The sequence below is a fragment of the Pleurodeles waltl genome, chromosome 1_2 (genome assembly GCF_031143425.1).
Source record: "Pleurodeles waltl isolate 20211129_DDA chromosome 1_2, aPleWal1.hap1.20221129, whole genome shotgun sequence".
Classification (NCBI taxonomy): Eukaryota; Metazoa; Chordata; class Amphibia; order Caudata; family Salamandridae; genus Pleurodeles; species Pleurodeles waltl.
Window position 1 is genome coordinate 672252099 of NC_090437.1, and position 19224 is coordinate 672271322.

The following is a 19224-nucleotide window of genomic DNA, read 5'->3' on the forward strand; positions in this document are numbered from 1 at the left end:
ATCACAGACCTGCTGCGCTTATTTGCTGTGTTGTAGCACATTTCATGTGAGTTGTTGAGAGACAGGTAGAGTGTGAGGCTCCATGGCTTCAGCCATTTGCACTGTCACCTAGTAAAACAAGTATAAGTGTGAGACATCATATAAGGAGTAATGAATGTGAAAATACATTTACATTTTTTTGACATTACATTTCAGTAGATAGTAGGTAATTTTCATCATAATCCCCTTCTAGTCGCTGGTATGTGCCACTGTGTCTGAACATGTAGGAGTCTTGGGTGCTCCCTGGATATTTGGCAACTATGTCTGTGATGATATTGTGTGCATTGCACACAACTTGGATGTTCAGGGAATGGGTATTTTTGTGGTTCTTGATCATGTATTCCAGACAGGATGGGGGAAATATGAGCACATGGGTCCCGTCTATGCATCCAGTGACCTGTAGGAATCTGGCTATTTGGTAAAATTGCATTTTCGAATTTTGCATTTCCATTTCATCCCTGGGTAGGTAAATGTGTTGATGTATTTAGAGGAGCATGGCGTCTAGGAAATTGTGAATGAAACACAAAAGCACGCTTTGCGACACCCCTCCGGCCACTGCTATCACATTTTGGTAGCTACCATTGGCCAATTGTGGAGGGAGCACAACACCTGGACAGGGGTGGGGATTGCATTGCTGCACTGGGTACTGCTTTCAAGATGCTGTTTTAAGGTGGCTATTAGCTTCAAGATCACATTGAAATTCAACCTGTACTGTTCATTTATCTCTTCCTCTGTCTTATCAAACATGGTAATCCTGACTCTGAATATCCTCTACTGCCTCTGCCTCCTCTACTGAACAGCCAGTATGCGTATCCTCATTGCTATCACGTTCAGGGCAACCATTGTGAAAGTCCCTGAAACATTCTGGGTCTGTTTTAATAGCTTGGGCCCTGTTACCACCTATTTGGAATTGGTGTTAAATTTCATGTGCAAACGGGTCATTTAGCAACTAATCCAACTTTGAGACTCACTTGTACATGCCGTTTGCGACTTGCAATTAGGGAGCCCCGAATTGAGTCATGTTTCATGACTTGCAAAATGGTGGTCGCTATTTTTTGTGAGTCACAAATAGGTTGCATTGCTATTTTCCTTTTGCAAATTTACAGCCATTTTTGCATTCGCAAATGGTTTGCAACCGATTTGAAACTCGCAAATCTGTTGTACATCTGGCCCATTGACATATAACCACACCATTGCTAAACACACACAAAAGTAGAATTTATTCTGTACGACACTCTTAATGGTGGCAGAAGAATCATTATTTTTGCACCACAAAAACATGCATGTATTGACAGAATGTAACATTTGGCTAATGAATGGTAGATTTAAGCAGTGGCCATCAACTCTTAGCAAAATATATACAATCCATATCCTGCCTGAAAATAATATAACTTTAGTTTTTGCCCTCCTCCATATAATGGGAGAGCTGGGGGTTGTCATATTGTCAAATATACTACTCTAAGGACAGTCTTACAAACACTGGTGAAAGTGCATATCTTCTAGGGGCTGATGTCAGATATCTGTTCTAACTCTAGTCCCACTTATTTTCACCAAGGTGCATATAACTGAGGGTGAGTTATATTCACTATTGTAACTCCTGAATTGCAAACATTGGATACAATGCATTAATTGATGGAGGGCGGGACTGGGAGAGATTAATTATTCTTACTCCACTTCCACAAACATTGGAGTGCAATTTACTAATGCAACTCCTTTCTTTCAAACATAAAGAATGTAAAAAGTATGTTGAGTGGGTGTGATTTCCGATCTAACTCCAATCCTACAAACATATTGAAATACAAATCAATCGGGTCATGGAAACATGAGGGTCTCATTTAATAATCAAACTGATGTTAAACAAATATAGATGAGAATACCAATACGTTGGGAGGATGTACTTTTCTTTATATGAACAAGAAAAATATTTTTAATCTGTTTTAAAACTTTAAATAAATTAATATATTAGTGAAAATGAAATCTGCTTATAAATATGATTAAGTATTCGTAAATTAACTTTTATTAACAATTTAAAAATATTAATTTGGTTCTATATGCATGTATTTATGTATGTCTGTATGTAAACATATTGTATTTCTTTAGTACAAACCTAGCCAAAAAGCATCAGAGCACTGTACATGGTCAAAGGCAAGCTTAAAGTTTATGGGTGATAAGATAGGAAGCTGAGTTGTGGACATTTAATGCATTGTGATGGAGTGTTCTTTAAAGAGGTGAGTCTTCAACTGTTTCCTAAATTGGAGAAGCATTGGAATGTTCTTTATGGATATAGGGATTTCGTTCCAGAATCTGCTTGCCTAGCTGTAAAAGGCCTGTTATTTTTTTTTTTTACGCTCCCCAACTTGCACTCTGATGGTGTCCTGGCTGCAGATGCGTCAAGAATCACCAGACATTGAGCTCTTGTCTGTAGAGATAAGCAGGGTACTAGTTGTGATGGCTTTGTAAATAATGCCTTTGGTTTTAATGATGGTGTGGGCATACAAACAGGGCCAATGGTGTTTCATCGGGGTGTAGCGATGTGATCATATTTCTTCAGACACTGAATGCTACTTCATTTAGGTTTATTTCTTAAAATATAATAACGTAATTTATTACTTTTTAAATACTATAGTATTATTAAATATTTATAAAATAATTTTCAAAAACGTAAAATATCTAAACTGAATGCATAATTTGTATACCTAAATAAAATAAATAAAAAACATAAATAATTTGCAACTAAAAAGAGCAAATATTACAATCATCCATATATATTAATTGAAATTGAAAAAAATGTAGAAAAGCAACATCAAAATAAAAAATACTTTCTAATATCAAATACATTTCAAAGTTGAACTGTCAAAACCCAACACAAACCCATTACCTTTATTCTATTTTTAATGAAATTCAGTACAAAATCATTTGTAAAAACATTATTATAAAAAGTTAATGAATAAAAATATATAAAAAATAAAACACAACCCACCTATTGCCACAAGAAATCCTGAGAACTTGCAAGTAAATAAAACAAATGTAATTATCATATGTAAATTAATAAATTTACCACTTAACTATTTTAATCCCAACATAATTTTTCAATACTATATAATTAATAATGAATGTATAATCAATGTATACTAATACATATATTTAAACACTAAGGGCCTAATTATGAGTTTTGGCAGGCGGGAACACCTGTCCACCAAACTCCCGACAGGTGCCTGCCGCTGTAGTGGCCACCATCCGCCGGACCCATTACGAGTTTCCCGCTAGGCTGATGGGTGGAAACCGAGATTTCCACCCATCAGCCTAGCGAGAAACTGGCAGCAGCATTGTCTCTGGCTCGAAATCGAGCCGGCGGCAATGCTGGCGCCAGCCAGGTGCACTAGCACCCTCGCAATGTTCACTGTCTGCACCTCAGGCAGTGAACACTGCAAGGGTGCTGGGCAGGGGGACCCTTGCATTGCCCATGCCAAGTGCATGGGCAGCGCAGGGCCCCTGTGCTCCCCTGCACCTGTTCTCCGCCTACCTTTTCATAAGGCTGGAGGAGAATGAGGTTGTAATCACTAGGACAGTGCTGCATGCAGCACCATTCTGGCTGATTGCGACCTCCACCCGCCATCAAACCCGTTGGGATCATCGATGTTGGTGGAGACTGCGGAACCCTGGTGGTCTGACTGCCAGGGTCTTAATATAGCGGTCAGACCACCATAGCACCGGCAGTCCTGACCGCCACTGCAAGGCTGGCAGTCTCAAGACTGCCAGCCTCGTAATGAGGCCCTAACTTTACATACCTGATTAAAACCCACCAGCCAAATAAGACATTTATAATTACAACGTAACACATATCTATAGACAAATCTACAGGAAATCTCTACATGTGAAAACCTCTTAAAATATTATCTACACAAATATTTAAAAATACCAAATGTTTGACACTGCTCCTAATACTGAGCCAGTTTCACTATTTGATGAGAAAGTTTTGAGTAGATTCGTCAAACAGCACCAAAGGTTTTAGAAAACCAAAACAATGTGTGCTGTGAGACCAGCACTGATAATAATAAGTTAGGAAGAGAGTGAAATTAAAAGAGGTTCTTAGTGAAGATTATGGCCCTCATTGTGAGTTTGGCTCATAACTCTTTGGGCCGGAAAACTGCTACTCCGGTTTTCCGCCCAAAACATTGTTGCCGGCTCATAATCGAACCGGCAGCAATGTTGCAGTGCATTGGGTGTGACAGCACCCGTCGTGCTTTTCACTGCCTGTTATTCAAGCAGTGAAAAGCGCGACGGGGCTGTCCATGGGGGCCCTTGCACTGCCCATGCCAAGTGCAAAGGCCCCCAGGGGGCCCCCAGCACCCTGTTTCCACCAGCCTTTGCATGGCGGTGGAACCACCATGCAAAAGCCAGCGGAGAGGGGACTGGTAATCCCCAGCAGCGCTGCTTGCAGTTCTGCCCATTGGATTAAGGCCACTGGCACTGCCAGGCTGGCGACCGGCGGCAACCTGGCGGTGCCAGCGGTAGGACTGTGGCACCTCTGCCACTGTCATAACGTGGAGGCCGAACTGCTGCTTTGGTGGCGGTCCGACCGTCACACCGAGTCTGGCGGTCCCAGGACCACCAGGCTCATAATAAGGGCCTGAGTCTTGTGGTCTATGGAAGATTTCTGATACCTGAGAATTTGATGAACACAGGTCTAGTGCCATGCTATTTATAGTTCTTTCTTAATAAAGAATGTACCTTTATATTTTGGTAATCAAATTACTTCCTCTAGCAACAAAGAGATGTCTTGTAGGGGGAAGATAGGTGTACTGTATCATGGCTAATGCCACAACAAACTAGTTTTGTGCTCAGGTACCCCACAGCATTTTCCCCGCAAAATGTTTCCCATCAGAACATTCATAATTCCTAACTGATTACACAGTGGAAAAGTGACTATATAACAGCATAGGTTCTTTTGTGGAGCTTAAAAAGATGGCAAAAAAAAGAGATGATTGCATTGTGAAATTAAAATAATGATGTTGATAGAAAATTGCATGTTTATGTAGGTTAAAGAAGTGACTCCAACGGTTGTTGAAAATTAGTGTACATTCCAAAATATTTCTGGGCAGCATCCAACACTAAGTTCAGTTGGTAATCAGTGTAAACTGAGGGGTGGAATAATTTAAAATTGTTTGAAGTTTGTGTATGTAGCATGACTACAACTCAAAAAATTAATGATGTAAATGTTTGTGTTGACAAGGTGTGTCTGTGCATGCATAGGGTGATTGGCATGCTGCAGAATGTTGCATGTGATGTTGTGAGAATATGATGATACACGGAATGGTGTGTCTGTGTGCAGGGTGAAGCCTGGGGATTGATTACAGTTCCAGGGAGGATGGCATTCTGGCAGGGGCTACCCGCGGTGGCTGAAACCTATGTGCCTACGATGAAATATAGAATATAGAACATACCCCCTACCTGGGTGGTTCTAGGTTCTTCTGGAAAGAACCATCCCTGCAAATACAACAAATTCATTGGGTCGTAATGATGCTTCTAGTGGCAGGGTAAGGCTACTAAAAGTATATTTTGTCACAGTGCATTGAGATACTGACGAAAGCCCTTTGTAGAGCCAGCTTTACAGAGTTTTGATGTGAATCAAAGATTGATTTATACTATGAATGTGAAAATGTTCAGAGTAGAGCAGTAGTATTACATAGGGAGCCTGAAGAGTGATGCAGTATTAGAAAGGTAAGCTGTGACATGTTCCAGTGGGTTAGCATTTATTTATGGGGAATTCCATATAAGACAAAGTCAGATCACAGGCCTTCTCGAGTTTATTCTCCACACATGGTGCAGTAAATGCCAGTCTATGTATTGAAGTTGGCTTATGAATTTGAAAGAGCCTGACATCTTTGTGGAGAATTTAGATGGGAAAACCAATGTACAGTGTATGTTAAGGCAATGCTATGAAGATACTGAAAAGTGAGAGGTTGAGACAGATGTACAAGAGGCCTTAAAAATCAATCAATATTCAGCTGTTAGAGAAGGATTGGGTAGATTAAATGGAAGTGGACATGAAGGACTTGATGAGGTGTTTAACAGAAAGATGAACTAGGGTGGTGGAAAAATATATTGTCCAGTAAGAAATGTATTCAGTGTATCTAATTTAAATGTATTGATACGTGCCACACCTACTCTAGGGTTGAGAAAGAAGGTTCTAGAGTTTGGACAAAATACAGGATAATGGAGATGCTTTGTGGTCAGGCTAAAATGTTGTTTAAAGGATTTATTGAGGGTTTGTATGTTTCATAGAATTAGTGGCAACGTTTTGAAGAAAAGATTTACCATTGGAGATAGTGTTGAATACAGTGTGTAACAAAATTGCAATGAGTAGAATTGAACCAATGAGTTGAGAGGGGAAGGAATCTTTACTCTATCATAGTACTAGATCATTGCTCTAAGTGGGTTCAGGTTGAATTGTGAAAGCGGTAACATTTGAGGATGATACAGACAATTTGTGGAAAAACTGTTTTCTTGTAAAGGAATACTGAAATGTATGATAACAGGCAATGTTGTACGATTTCCCCCATTCATATAAATATTTTTCTGCAAGAGTACAGTATTACCCATCAATGATCATCTTTGTATAATGCTTGTAGAAATGGCTAGTGGGAAGGATGAATAAAATGGGAAAAGAGACCATTCAGCAAGGAGTTAAGAATGGTTTGCATTGGAAATTTCTGAAGGAGATGGGCTAGAATACTACGACATAAGTGTTGACACCTCAGGCAGGTTCTGTTTGAGCTCATGAGTAAAAGGATTGCAGATGGCAGGGCAAATCTTGGGTAGCGGAGGAGAGGAGGAATAGTAGATGTGGATTAGAAGCAATTATTGAAAAAGGCTATTGAAGGACAGACGTTGTTGAAGAAACACTACAGGATAAAGCATGGGGTGAAGGAGTCCGAGATAGGTAATTGGGTCCAGGTGTAGACACAGATAAAATAGTGTAAAGAAAGTTTGAGGGGCAAATTTACTAACATTTTGCACTGGGTTTGCTTCACAAATATGATGCACACTGGTGCAAAATGTTTATTTGGAATTTACTTTTGCATGAAAGTTGCCTGAAAGTAACTCAAGACAGTGATGTGTGCTCCTTTGCACACTTTTGCATTAGAGGGGATCAGAGGGGAATTCCATGGGGGGTATATAGGTTTTTCCATGCAACCACCCATTGTTTTTAGTGTAAAGCCATATCTACTAACAATAGTAAACAGGGTTGTGCACCAAAAAAAAAGAAAATAACTCCTATTTGAGATTGCAGTTAACTTGAAGAAGTGCATTTATTTCTCCAAGGTTTTCTGACTTTGAAAGTGTGGTGCACTCTACATAACACATCCAATGTGGGAAATGTTGTGATGTTTATCTAGGTATAGTATTTTATACTGAAAGGGTACCATTCCAGTACAAAACGTATTCTAGATATACTGCAGACACCATTGCACTATTGGGCAAAGGTATGCTCCTGGTGCTAGGCAGCCTGATCGTGTGTTAATATTAGGAAGATAGCAGCACAGTTATCGTAGTAGATATGGCACTTTCCTGCTCTCTCCTTTTCACACAGTGCAGCGCAACAAATATGATGCACACTGATTCAAAGTGTTTATTTGGAATTTACTTTTGCAGGAAAGTTGCCTGAAAGTAACTCAAAACAGTGATGTGTGCTGCTTGGCACAGCTTTGCATCAGGGGGGATCAGAGGGGCATTCCATGGGTGGTATGTAGGTTTTTCTATACAACCACCCATTATTTTAATGCAAAGCCTTATCTACCAACAATAGTAGGCAGGGTTGTGCACCAAAAAATTAACTCCTATTTGAGATTGCAGTTAACTTGGAGAAGTGCATTTATTTATACAAGGTTTTCCGACTTTGAAAGTGTGGTGCACTCTACAGCACACATCCAATATGGGAAATGGTTTGATGTTTATCTAGGTATAGTATTTTATACTGAAAGGGTACCATTCCAGTACAAAACGGATGCTAGATATACTGCAGACACCATTGCACTATTGGGCAAAGGTATGCTCCTGGTGCTAGGCAGCCTGATCGTGTGTTAGTATTAGGAAGACAGCAGCACAGTTATCGTAGTAGATATTGCACTTTCCTGCTCTCTCCTTTTCGCACAATGCAGCGCAACAAATATGATGCACACTGATTCAAAATGTTTATTTGGAATTTACTTTTGCAGGAAAGTTGTCTGAAAGTAACTCAAAACTGTGATGTGTGCTGCTTGGCACACCTTGGCATCAGAGGGTTCAGAGGGGCATTCCATGGGTGATATGTAGGTCTTTCTATACAACCACCCATTATTTTTAATGCAAAGCCTTATCTACCAACAATAGTAGTCAGGGTTGTGCACCAAAAAAATAACTCCTATTTGAGATTGCAGTTAACTTGCAGAAGTGCATGTATTTCTTCAAGGTTTTCTGACTTTGAAAGTGTGGTGCACTTTACAGCACACATCCAATGTGGGAAACTTTTTGATGTTTATCTAGGTATAGTATTTTATACTGAAAGGGTACCATTCCAGAACAAAACATATGCTAGACATAACGCAGACACTGTTGCACTATTGGGCAAAGGTATGTTCCTGGTGCCTGATCATGTGTTAGTGTCAGGAAGACAGCAGCACAGTGGCATATTGTAGTAGATATGGCACTTTCCTGCTCTCCCTTTTTCACACAGTGCAGCGCAACAACTTTGGCTGCCACACTGTTCTGCTTGACATCTTTGGAAATCTTCCCCCTAGTTCTCAGTATGGAACCGGAATGCAGAATCACTAGTTCTGGGCAGAGAATGCTGTCTTTTTCTACTTATTCCATGAAGTCTGAACAAGTATCTGTCCGACTGATTGAACACACTCAATAGTGTTCCTTTAACGTGTGCGACTCAGTGCTGTTAGTCAGTTTATTTACATTTCGCGAGTCAGTATTCACAAAGCAGACACACTTTGCTGTAGTGTCCAGCCTCCAGCTGTAGTGCTGCTGTTGAGCACTGAGAGATGAAGCTGCTTATGTCTTGCATCAAGATAATGAGAATACACATGCAAGGTGTGTCCTCTTGCATCAGTTGAAGTCTGATATGTGCATAGTCCAGCGTAGCGCATTAAGCATGCTTTGGAAATGATACACAGTGTGAACATCTGTACCACACAAAGCCCATCCTGCACAGACTGTGCCACGATAGCATACAGGTGCATGTGGTTGTTCGAACATTGTAGAGGGATCTGTACTGGCTATCCTGTAAGATCACTGTGATGGCACTGGTCCTTGTAGTGGGGCGTGGGACAGGAATTGTGTAGAGCAAGGATGCCGTAAGGCACACAGTACACAAGTATATAGTAGTTGACCTTGTCCCAGCAACAGGCAGGCCCTTTCATTGCCGACCCAACGTAACATCTGGGCACCCACAACTGTTCCAAAATCCCAGGGGTGGTTATCTAAGCTCTGAAAGTGGGTCAAACTCTACAGTCTTCTAGACACAGAGGTTAGGGTTGTGAAGTGAGCAAATACTTGACATGGAAAAGGATGGCATAAGAGAAGGTAGTGATGTTAGGTCATTGACATAATCCTCTACTATCACTTGGAATTCATGTACTGAATGTGATAGCTCCCCACCACCTCTTCCTCTGCCATACTGAATACTATGATCCATTGCCTACCCACTCTCTATTTTTCTATGTGATCAGTAGAGCCATTGAAGTGACGCTTGGCCCTGGCATTTTCTCAAAACTTTTAAAGATCACATGCTGCTTTAATTCCTCAACTTGCCCTTGATTAGCAAAGGTCCTAGTAAGTCTTACCGGAGGTCAATGGGTAGCTGTCCTGTGCACTCTTTTGTGTTTTATTTCCACTATAATAGGTTCATTATATTGTTTACTTTTCCTTATGGCCATCAATGTACAGCAATACGTTGTGGCATTGAAGTTGTCTATCTTTGCTTCCTTTGCAAGCTGTCTTTGCTATAAAATAAAGCTGTACAAGACAGACTACAATGTGTTCTTTGTTTTAAATGAGCACTCCTGTTAGAAAGTGTACTCATGTATGGGTGTGTTCTTTTATTTGCATTAGCTTCCCCTAAAATTGAACTAACACTCAAATGTTTCTGTGGTGATGTCTCATTTCTGCTGAGACACCATTGAAAAATTCAACATTTTCATCAGTGTGCAGACTTCTAACTCCTCAAATGATGCATCCTATTCAACTTTTCAGCACTTAAACATACTCTTTCATTGACATATCCCAGGCCACCTTCCTTTGTGAATTATGGAAGTGTATGTCATGCATAATATGAGACCTTGAGGCATGAAGGGCATGTTTTCTGAAGACTATGGGCCCGATTCATGAAGGTGAACTGAGACGTTTGGTCTAAACTTAGACCAAACTTCTAAGTTTACGACTTTGGAAATTCACAAAGGGCATTTAGGAGTAATATCTTTAGGTCTGCACTTGGGGTGGAGATCCGTCCTGAGTGCAGACCTAATGATAGTTGTAAACTTAAACTTTTGGTCTAAGTCTAGACCCAATGTCTAAGTTTACCTTTATGAATCAAACCCTAGGATTTTCAGTAATTCTCGTGCAAAAGAAGTAGTGGTGGAGAGTAGAGTGGGATACAGTACCTTCTCCTAGTGCCGGATAGACTTCTGTCGGCTGTCTAGAAGCTGTTCATTTGAAAATATTGGTGTAAACCTTATCAAAATTATTCCATCTGCATAACATTAATGTTCTAATCAAGTTTGGAAGAAGTTTTTTACCAAAATGAATGCTTAATGTGTTTGGACTACTAACACTCCAGCACTTATACTATACCATAGAAGACATCTGATGATTAAAGGACAATGTTTAGTAAATAGCAAAAAAGGTGTCCTAACAATTGGGAGGTGAGTGATGGTGGAGGGATTGGGACTGATAGGCAGTGCAATTAATTGTATCATGGGGCAGATAAATCTGGTGATTAGTTCCATCTTGAAAGTACTTTATCCAAGTTGGTGAATGTTTCCAGTTCTCAACTCTGTCCAGTAAATTGGGTTCCATTGCACTTCATATATAAAGGCCACTAAAACAGCAATGTATGAAAATAAATAAATACAAGGAGATGTAGATAAAGCTGAATCATACCTATCAGGATAAATTATATTCGAGGTAAGAGAAATGATTGAACTCTGTGTAGGGATACTTATGAAGCATCAGCCACACAAAATTGGGTAGGTTACAATGAGTAGAGAAAGGGATTAGCATAAGCAGATGGGTGCCACCAAGCTTAAATTGGATCTCATGTCGTAAAACAACTCAATTGGAAACTCAAATGATCGCCCTTATTTACAGTGATGTTGAACATACATTGCGGCTCATAAAAGAATCAATGTTCAGCAATAGTTTTGTAGGCATGGGCTTGACTTTTGTAGTCAGTTGCACAGATTCAATAATTTTTTTGTCCTTCAGAACAAACCATACCAAATTTCCTATGAGTATTGAAAAGGTAAGCAATCCTTTTTTCAGGTTATATTGGGAATTCTCAATTCCTAGAGTCTGGCTGCATTTACTTACAATGATTAAACTTTGCCTTTGACTATCGATTCTATTGTAGTAACTGTACGAAGTACCCGCGACTTCATGGGCTTTCTGCTACAGGCTCGCACGGTGTCGAATGACCACATTGCTGGAACTTTTGTTTATATACCACCGGGATCAAAACAACTAGGCTGCTTTAAGGATGGTGATGCTGTCACTCATTCGGATAAGGCTTTGAAGAGGAATCTTTCGTTCGTATGGCGAGCACCGGATAAACCCATTGGTGATATCAAATTCTGGTAAGAATTCAATTACTGGCAAACTTTGCACAAGTATAACTGTATTTTGCATAATACTGCTGTAGTAGAGTATGTGTATGTATCTACAAGGTATTTGTACAGGGCAAACCTACCCAAATCGTCTGACCATGAGGAGACTCCCGTACATTAAGAGTCATAGGCCCCCAGTTTTGCTAAGGAAAGCCAGACCGAAACAGAAAGAAACAGAAAGGGGCTGAAGACTTTATAGGTTCCATGGTTTGAGTAAGGGTGTACCTGAGATGAGTATTGCCTAGATGTATCCGCAGAATGTATAAAGGTCTTGAGAGGTCAGTGTTCAAGTGCACTAAATGGTAATTCTGTCTCTGCACTGGTCACAAGTTAAGCATCTTGCCACTTCTTAAGCTGAACCATAATGCAAATGTGACCCTGTTGCATGCCTTTGCTGTGGTCATGTTTGCCAACCCGGTTTCTGTAATATTGTTTTCTGAAAGCCATTTCTTCAGATAAAGTGAGGCATAAGACTAATTAAATTTCAAGTCTGCTTTTGAGACAGTAGTTGTCCTACAGGATGGACCTGTTGGTCGGATGGAGGTAACCACCTGATAGGTAGATTTCCTGAGGATGGATGGAACCCCTATGCATTTTATCTTAGTGATAAATCATATTCCCATTGGCTAGCTTGTGGAGACCCTTGGCTTTTTTCTTCTGATATCATCTGAAGCCTTTTAAAAAGTATTCAGTCACCCCTGCCATATGTGCTTTGTTTAAAAATACAATTTTCTTCACTTTAACTGCAATCTCTGCTATTGCAATGCTGCCCTTGCATAAGGGCACAATACAAAACTAAAAAAACTATGGGGGACGCTGTAGGATTCACTAATGAACATATTATTAATTCAACATAAGTGGTTAAATAATCTCCTTCCTCTTGAAGATAATTTAAAAAACACACACAACTGAGAAATTCTCTTCTTTCATTTCGCAAGTACGTATTATCATACCAAGTGGTTCCACAATATAATAGAATAGGGTGCTTTGTGTATATTACATTTACAAGGAGCGCTGGCACAGTGTGTAGAGGTGTGTAAGCAATGAAAATAGATAGCTGACACTTTTCAATGTTTTTTTTTTCAATTTACCTGACCACATATCAATTGTAATGTCTCTCAGATTGATATAATAATCCACATGATTATTTGTCCAGCTTTAAAATTAAATACAGGCATGATCTTATATTCTATCGACATTTCAGCTCATCATAAAAAAAGTGCTAATTATGCATCAATTTAGGTCTTCATCAGGAAAATCATAGGAAACACCTGAGTCTTTCTGGTAAAAACAATGACTCCCAAACTTCCTTTACACCTCTGTGGGCATCAAAGAAAATCCTATCAATACAAATTTGAGGAAAAGATGTGCTTGAAGCTAATTTCACTCTTTACAGAAGTTGCATCTTGTGATCAATGATTATCAAGGTTAGGCCACTGCCACACTTGCTGCCACTTTTGTCCTTGTCCTGCCACCAGCCGAAAAACTGTAATAAGAAAAGGTTTGTTTGATGCATCACTATACAAATATATATATATATATATATATATATATATATATATATATACACACACACACACATATATATGTAAACACACACACATATATATATATATATATATATATATATATATATATATATATATATATATATATATCCATGTCCTTTTGCAAAAAAATAACCAAACTCGACTCACGACCAGTCAGGCTCCAGCACCCTCTAGAACAGGTTCACTCCTTCAGATTTTCTACCGCACGTCGTGTGAAGGGAGTCTCCCTGAGCCCTACTCAGTTTTTTCCTCTCAAGACAAAATTTTCGTCAGAAAATGTCTGATTTGTCTAGAAAAGGCCTTTTCCGCCCTTGTAAGACCTGTGGCAAGAAGAGGCTGCATGTGGATGATCCACATAAGGACTGTTTGTATTGCTTACATCCTGTTCATCAGGAAAAAGATTGTAAGATATGCCGTACCTTCTCTGTGAAGACCCTTAGAGAAAGAAGAATGTTGTCCTGGTTACAGGCGAAATCCTGTATATATATGTATATAGTCTCCTATGCATTGCAGCCCAAAGAGACATATGGCACCTTTTACTTCCCAGCTGAGCACACGCCCTTTCATATTTTCATCCCGTGATCAAGGTCAAGAGACTAAAACGCGATGGTTTGTTTCTTTGTGCCACAGCAACGATTCATTAAAATTGCACAATAGCACACCACATTGAGTAAGTCTTGGCGTCTTCTGTTGATGGGGAGAAGCCATATATATATATATATATATATATATATATATATATATATATATATATATATATATATATATATATATTTGTAAAACACCTACTGGCGGTCACCAGTAGGTAGTTATAGTTAGGACCTTGTTTCCATTGAAAAAGTGTTTTTTGACTTTTTCGTGGTGAAGCTAAATCTAAAGGTTCCAAAAAAAGTGTGCATGGGAAGTTTCGGGGTGATATGTCAAGTGAGGGCTGAGAAAAAGGGGGGGGGTAAAAAAAAGTACATTTCCCACTTTAATTCCTATATAGATTATTAGACACAACTACAGCCTGAACTGCTGGGTAGAATTACACCAAATTTGGCTGGAATGTAGCTCTAGGTCCAGAAAGAGTGCTTTATGTTATTTGGTGTAAATCCATTCAGTAATTTTTGAAATATTAAAAGAAAACCAAATTTGTATATCTAGAGGCTCAAAGCTTTGCAAATACTCCCGATCTCGTGCAGAGATCTGATTGGCTGCCTACACTTTCAACTAGGAAGTGTTGGTAGAGATTTTGAGACTCTGCCTTAGCCGAGTCTCAAAAACAAATGAACAAAAACATAAAAGGGGCAGGGTACATTTACTCTAACCCCCCAGCCTTGGTGCAGGGGTACCATTTGTGCCCTCCAAGGTTTAAAAGTATATTTTTTAAATCACAGAGAAAATCACTGCAGATCTGAAAATGTCACTATGATTTAAAAAAATTAAAAAAACAAGCGCAGTCTCCGGTGCTTGCTTTTCATTTAGCCCCCAGGTGGGCCAGGTCTCAAGGGCATTCCCAAAATATACAAAGGGGAACAGGGGCCCCTTCCTAGGGCTTATCAAAGCCCTGGGGGCTGCCAGCTCCCCAGGGCCATGCATGTTGAAAGTATGCGGGCGTGGCTGCAGGCTACTGATGATATCAGTGAAGTCATCAGTGATGTCACTGACCATGTCATGAGTGATTTAATATGTGAGGTCATAAGCAGTACATTGTGGGGGTGTAAGTTATAGTTAGCTCAGGTAAATATAACTGCTGAATTTCACTGGTTTTGTATGAGTGAAATTGTTGTAGACTCTTGCTTTGGTAACGAGACTGCTAGATTTGTGGGCGGCAGCACCACCGAGCATGGGGGGTTGAGTTTAATAACACATTGTGTGACAGCCGTCGGCCTAGCCCCCTCCAGCTAGCTAGCAGCACCTCACAAGTACCCAAGGGTAGAATTGATTTGTGGCAGCCCATTGCATGACACTTAGACCCCTCAGGGGAGTCGTGGTGAAGCGGATCCCATCCCTTTTTGTCAGACACTCAAACCTCACACATGCAAGGACAGAACAGATGCAGGATTTTGGTTCAATAGGTTTTATTGAAGACACTGCGTTCTACGTAGGAGGGAATGAATGGTGATTATAAGGATAATGAAACACAATGTTATGACAGCGGTAATCACAAGAGTGAAACACATGAAAAGTCCCACTAAGTTGTCATATTAGTGCTTGGTACTCCTACCTACACTACTGAGTTTCTACATGAGAGCAAGTAGAGGTATTAGCCCTAATCTACCCTTTTGGACCTGGGAAGGAAACCCAATCCTCATACCTGTGCTGAGGTTAGAGGAGGTCTGTTAGTTTGCTGGGATTCCTTCCACGTAGATGAAGAGGAACCAAAAGGTTTCTGTAGAAACTGCGACGACGTGCATCACAGGACAGGCAAACTGTCTCGAACATCCCCTCTAAGATGTTGTAGACAGTGTGATGTTTTATCGTAACATATTGTTATTCTAAGAACTTGCCCTGATGTGAAAATACGGATTTTCCATGTAAGGTAGACAGTGCTCCCTTTGGATCAGCAATACCCAGTAATCATTGTGCGCAGCCTTGGGTTCAGCACAGGATGAGAAATTTTGTGCAAAGATATGAATAGCAGTTTCGGCAAGGAAGGGCAACTGATAAAAGGAATAAAAAACATTTCCACTAAAGTGAAGCATCACTAAAATAATAAATGGAATAAAAATGAAATATAAGGCCTCAGGACCAGAACTAAATAATGTGCCCATGTAAAAATGCTAAAATAACATCACAACAAAATGTGAGCCTAACCATACGTCCCTGTAACCTTTCGTTTTTTCAGTGAATTTCTAAGGTTTTTTATTCTATTTTCTAACTATAACACCCCTGTAACCTTTGCTTTTTCAGTGAATTTCTTAGTTTTTTTTAATGTTGTTTCCTAACTCCAACATCCCTGTAACTTTTGTGTTTTAAGTGAATTTTTAAGGTTTTCTGAAATGTATTTCCTAACTGTAACCACTAACTTTTGACAGTGAGTGCATAAGTCTCTCAGTAGGCCTGTGAATGGGTGAAAATGTCTGAGTGGGTTTGTCAGTGGGTGTGTGAGTGTCTGAGTAGGTCTGTGAGTGGGTGCATAAGTCTATGAGTGGGTCTGTGAGTCAGTGCATGAGTGTCTGAGTGTGTGCATGAGCCTTACTTGGTCTGTGAGTGGATGCATGAATGTGTGACTGGGTTCATGAATGTCCAAGCACGTCTGTGAGTGGGTGCATAAGTGTCTAAGTGGGTCTGTGAGTGTGTGAGACTGATTCGTCTGTGAGTGCGTGTGAGTCTGTGAGTGAATCTGTGAGTGAGTGTGTGTATCTGTGAGTGGGTGAATGAGTCTCTGAGTGGGTCTGTGAGTGGGTGCGTGAGTCTCTGAGTGGGTCTATCAGTGGATGTGTGAGTATCTAAGTGGGTCTGTGAATGGATGCATGAGTGTCTGAGAAGGTCTTTGAGTGGGTTACATGAGTCTCTCAGTGTGTCTGTGAGTGAGTGCATGAGTTTCTGAGTGTGTCTGTGAGTGAGTGCATGAGTCTTTCAGTGGGTTTGTGAGTGGGTGCATGAGCCTGCGTGTGTCTGTAAGTGGGTGCATGAATGTCTGAGATGGTCTGTGACTGGGTGCTTGAATGTCTGAGTTGGTCTATGAGTGGATGCATGAGTGTCTGAGTGTGTCTATGAGTGGGTGTGTGAGTGTCTGTGTGGTTGTTTCCTTTTATCCAACAAGAGTCTACAGTTTTGCACAAAATATCTACCCAAGTGGAGTTATTTCTGCCTCCTTGGGTAAATGTCCAGTATGTATTCTACACTACAGTTGCGTAATGGAGCACAAGGAAATGTCACCAGTGACCTTGTGTGCATTTTGGCAATATGATTGCTCCTGGTGCATCTTTATCCAGAAACATGTGATAACATGAATCCTACCATAGAGATGACAACAAGAGTGCAAAGAGGTAAATCTCCACCAAACAGGGGTCCTTCCTCTTCACTATATGAATTAATTGCTTCTTTGTTTGTTGGAAATGTCCTCATATTCCTCGGCATCAAGAACTCCTCACCAAAATCGTCAGGTAATGTGCTGGGGAAGGGTTCTTGTTAAGCTCTCCATAATCCTGGCAAAAGGCAGGAAGAACTTTGGCTACTACTAAGGTGGGCTGGACGGGGTCAAATGGGCAAATCTTCCATGTGATTTGCACACCTGCATGTTCATAGCAGTTTAAAGGGAGAACCACTGACTCTGCTCTCACCAGGTAAGGATTAGAAGTAGCCCACTTGTCACAGTCACATACAGATTGTGCTCCATAGATCAACAATGCATTCACCTGCTGTCCTCCTTTTCCCCCTTTTCACTGCTTTGTCCTTGTGCTCAGCCCAGTTTTGTCTGTGCCTGCTGCCCTCCTTTCCCTACATCTCACTGTTTTGTCCTTGCTCCGCCCATTTTTGTCTGTGCTTGCTGCCTGCCTTTCCTTCCTTCTAATTGCTTCCTCCTTGCACTCAGTCTAGTTTTGTGCATGCCTGGTGCCTGCCTCTCCCTCTTTCTCACTGCTTTCTCTGTGCACTCATTCCAGTGTTGTGTGTGCCTGCTGCCCATTTCTCCCTCCCTCTCACTGCTTTCTCTTTGCTCTCAGCCCAGTTTTGTGCATGCCTGCTGTCCTCCTTTCCTGCCTTATCACTGATTTCTGTTTGGGCTCAGCCCAGTTTGTGCGTGCCTGCTGCCTGCCACTCCTGCCTTCTCACTGCCTTCTCCTTGCTCTCAGCCCAGTTTTGTGCGTGCCTGCCGTCTAGCTTTCCCATCTTCACACTTCTGTCTCCTTGTGCCCAGCCCAGTTTTGTCTGTGCCTTCCTCTCCCTCCTTCTCACTGCTTTTTCCTTGCGCTCAGACTGGTTTTGTGCATGCCTGCTGCCTGCCTCTCCCTCATTCTCACTGCTTTCTGCTTTCTGCTTTTGATCAAGCTGGTTTTTTGTGTGCCTGCTGCCTGCCCCTCCCTCCTTCTCACTGCTTTCTCCGTACGATCAGCCTGTTTTTATGCATGCCTGCAGCCCGCCTCTCCCTCCTTCTCATGGCTGTCTCCTTGAGCTCAGCCCAGTTTTGTGTGTGCCTGCCTCTCTTGTCTTCTCACTGCTTTCTGCTTGTGCTCAGCCTGGTTTTGTGCATGACTTCTGCCTTCCTCTCCTTTCTTCTCACTGGTTTCTCCTTGCTTTCAGCCCAGTTTTGTGCATTCCTGCTGCCCACCTCTCCCTCCTTTTCACTGCTTTCTGCCTGTGCTCAGTTTTGTGTGTGCCTGCTCTCCTTCTTTCCCTCCTTCTCACTGCTTTGCCCTTTCACTCAGACCAGTTTTGAGTGGTGCCTGCTGCCCTCCTTTCTCTCCTTCTCACTGCTTTCTGCTTGTGTTCAGTCTGGATTTGTGTGTGCCTGCTGCCCACTTCTCCCTCCTTCTCACTGCTTTCTCCTTGTGCTCAGCCCGGTTTAGTGTGTGCCTGCTGCCCACCTCTCCTTCCTTCTCACTGCTTCCTTAATTCGCTCAGCCTGGTTTTGTATGTGCCTGTTGCCTGCTTCTTCCCCCTCTCACTGCTTTCTCCTTGCTCTCAGTGTGTGTGTGCCTGATGTCCTCCTTTCCCCCCTTTCCCTCCTCCTCACTGCTTTCTGCTTGCGCTCAGCTGGGTTTTGTGTGTGACTGTTGGCTGCCTCTCCCTCCTTCTCACTGCTTTCTTCTTGCTCTAAGTTCAGTTTTGTGCATGCC

The 19224-nt window shown here is 41.2% G+C and overlaps 1 protein-coding gene across 3 annotated transcripts in view; it reads left to right on the plus strand.

The window, feature by feature from the left end:
* The window catches only part of REELD1 (reeler domain containing 1), a 171400-nt gene that overhangs the window by 42208 nt on the left and 109968 nt on the right, over positions 1-19224 (plus strand). For all 3 annotated transcript variants that reach the window (XM_069234317.1, XM_069234308.1, XM_069234326.1), the window contains one exon: positions 11657-11879. In XM_069234317.1, the coding sequence (XP_069090418.1) occupies positions 11657-11879 (223 nt within the window). The remainder of the gene's footprint in view (positions 1-11656; positions 11880-19224) is intronic.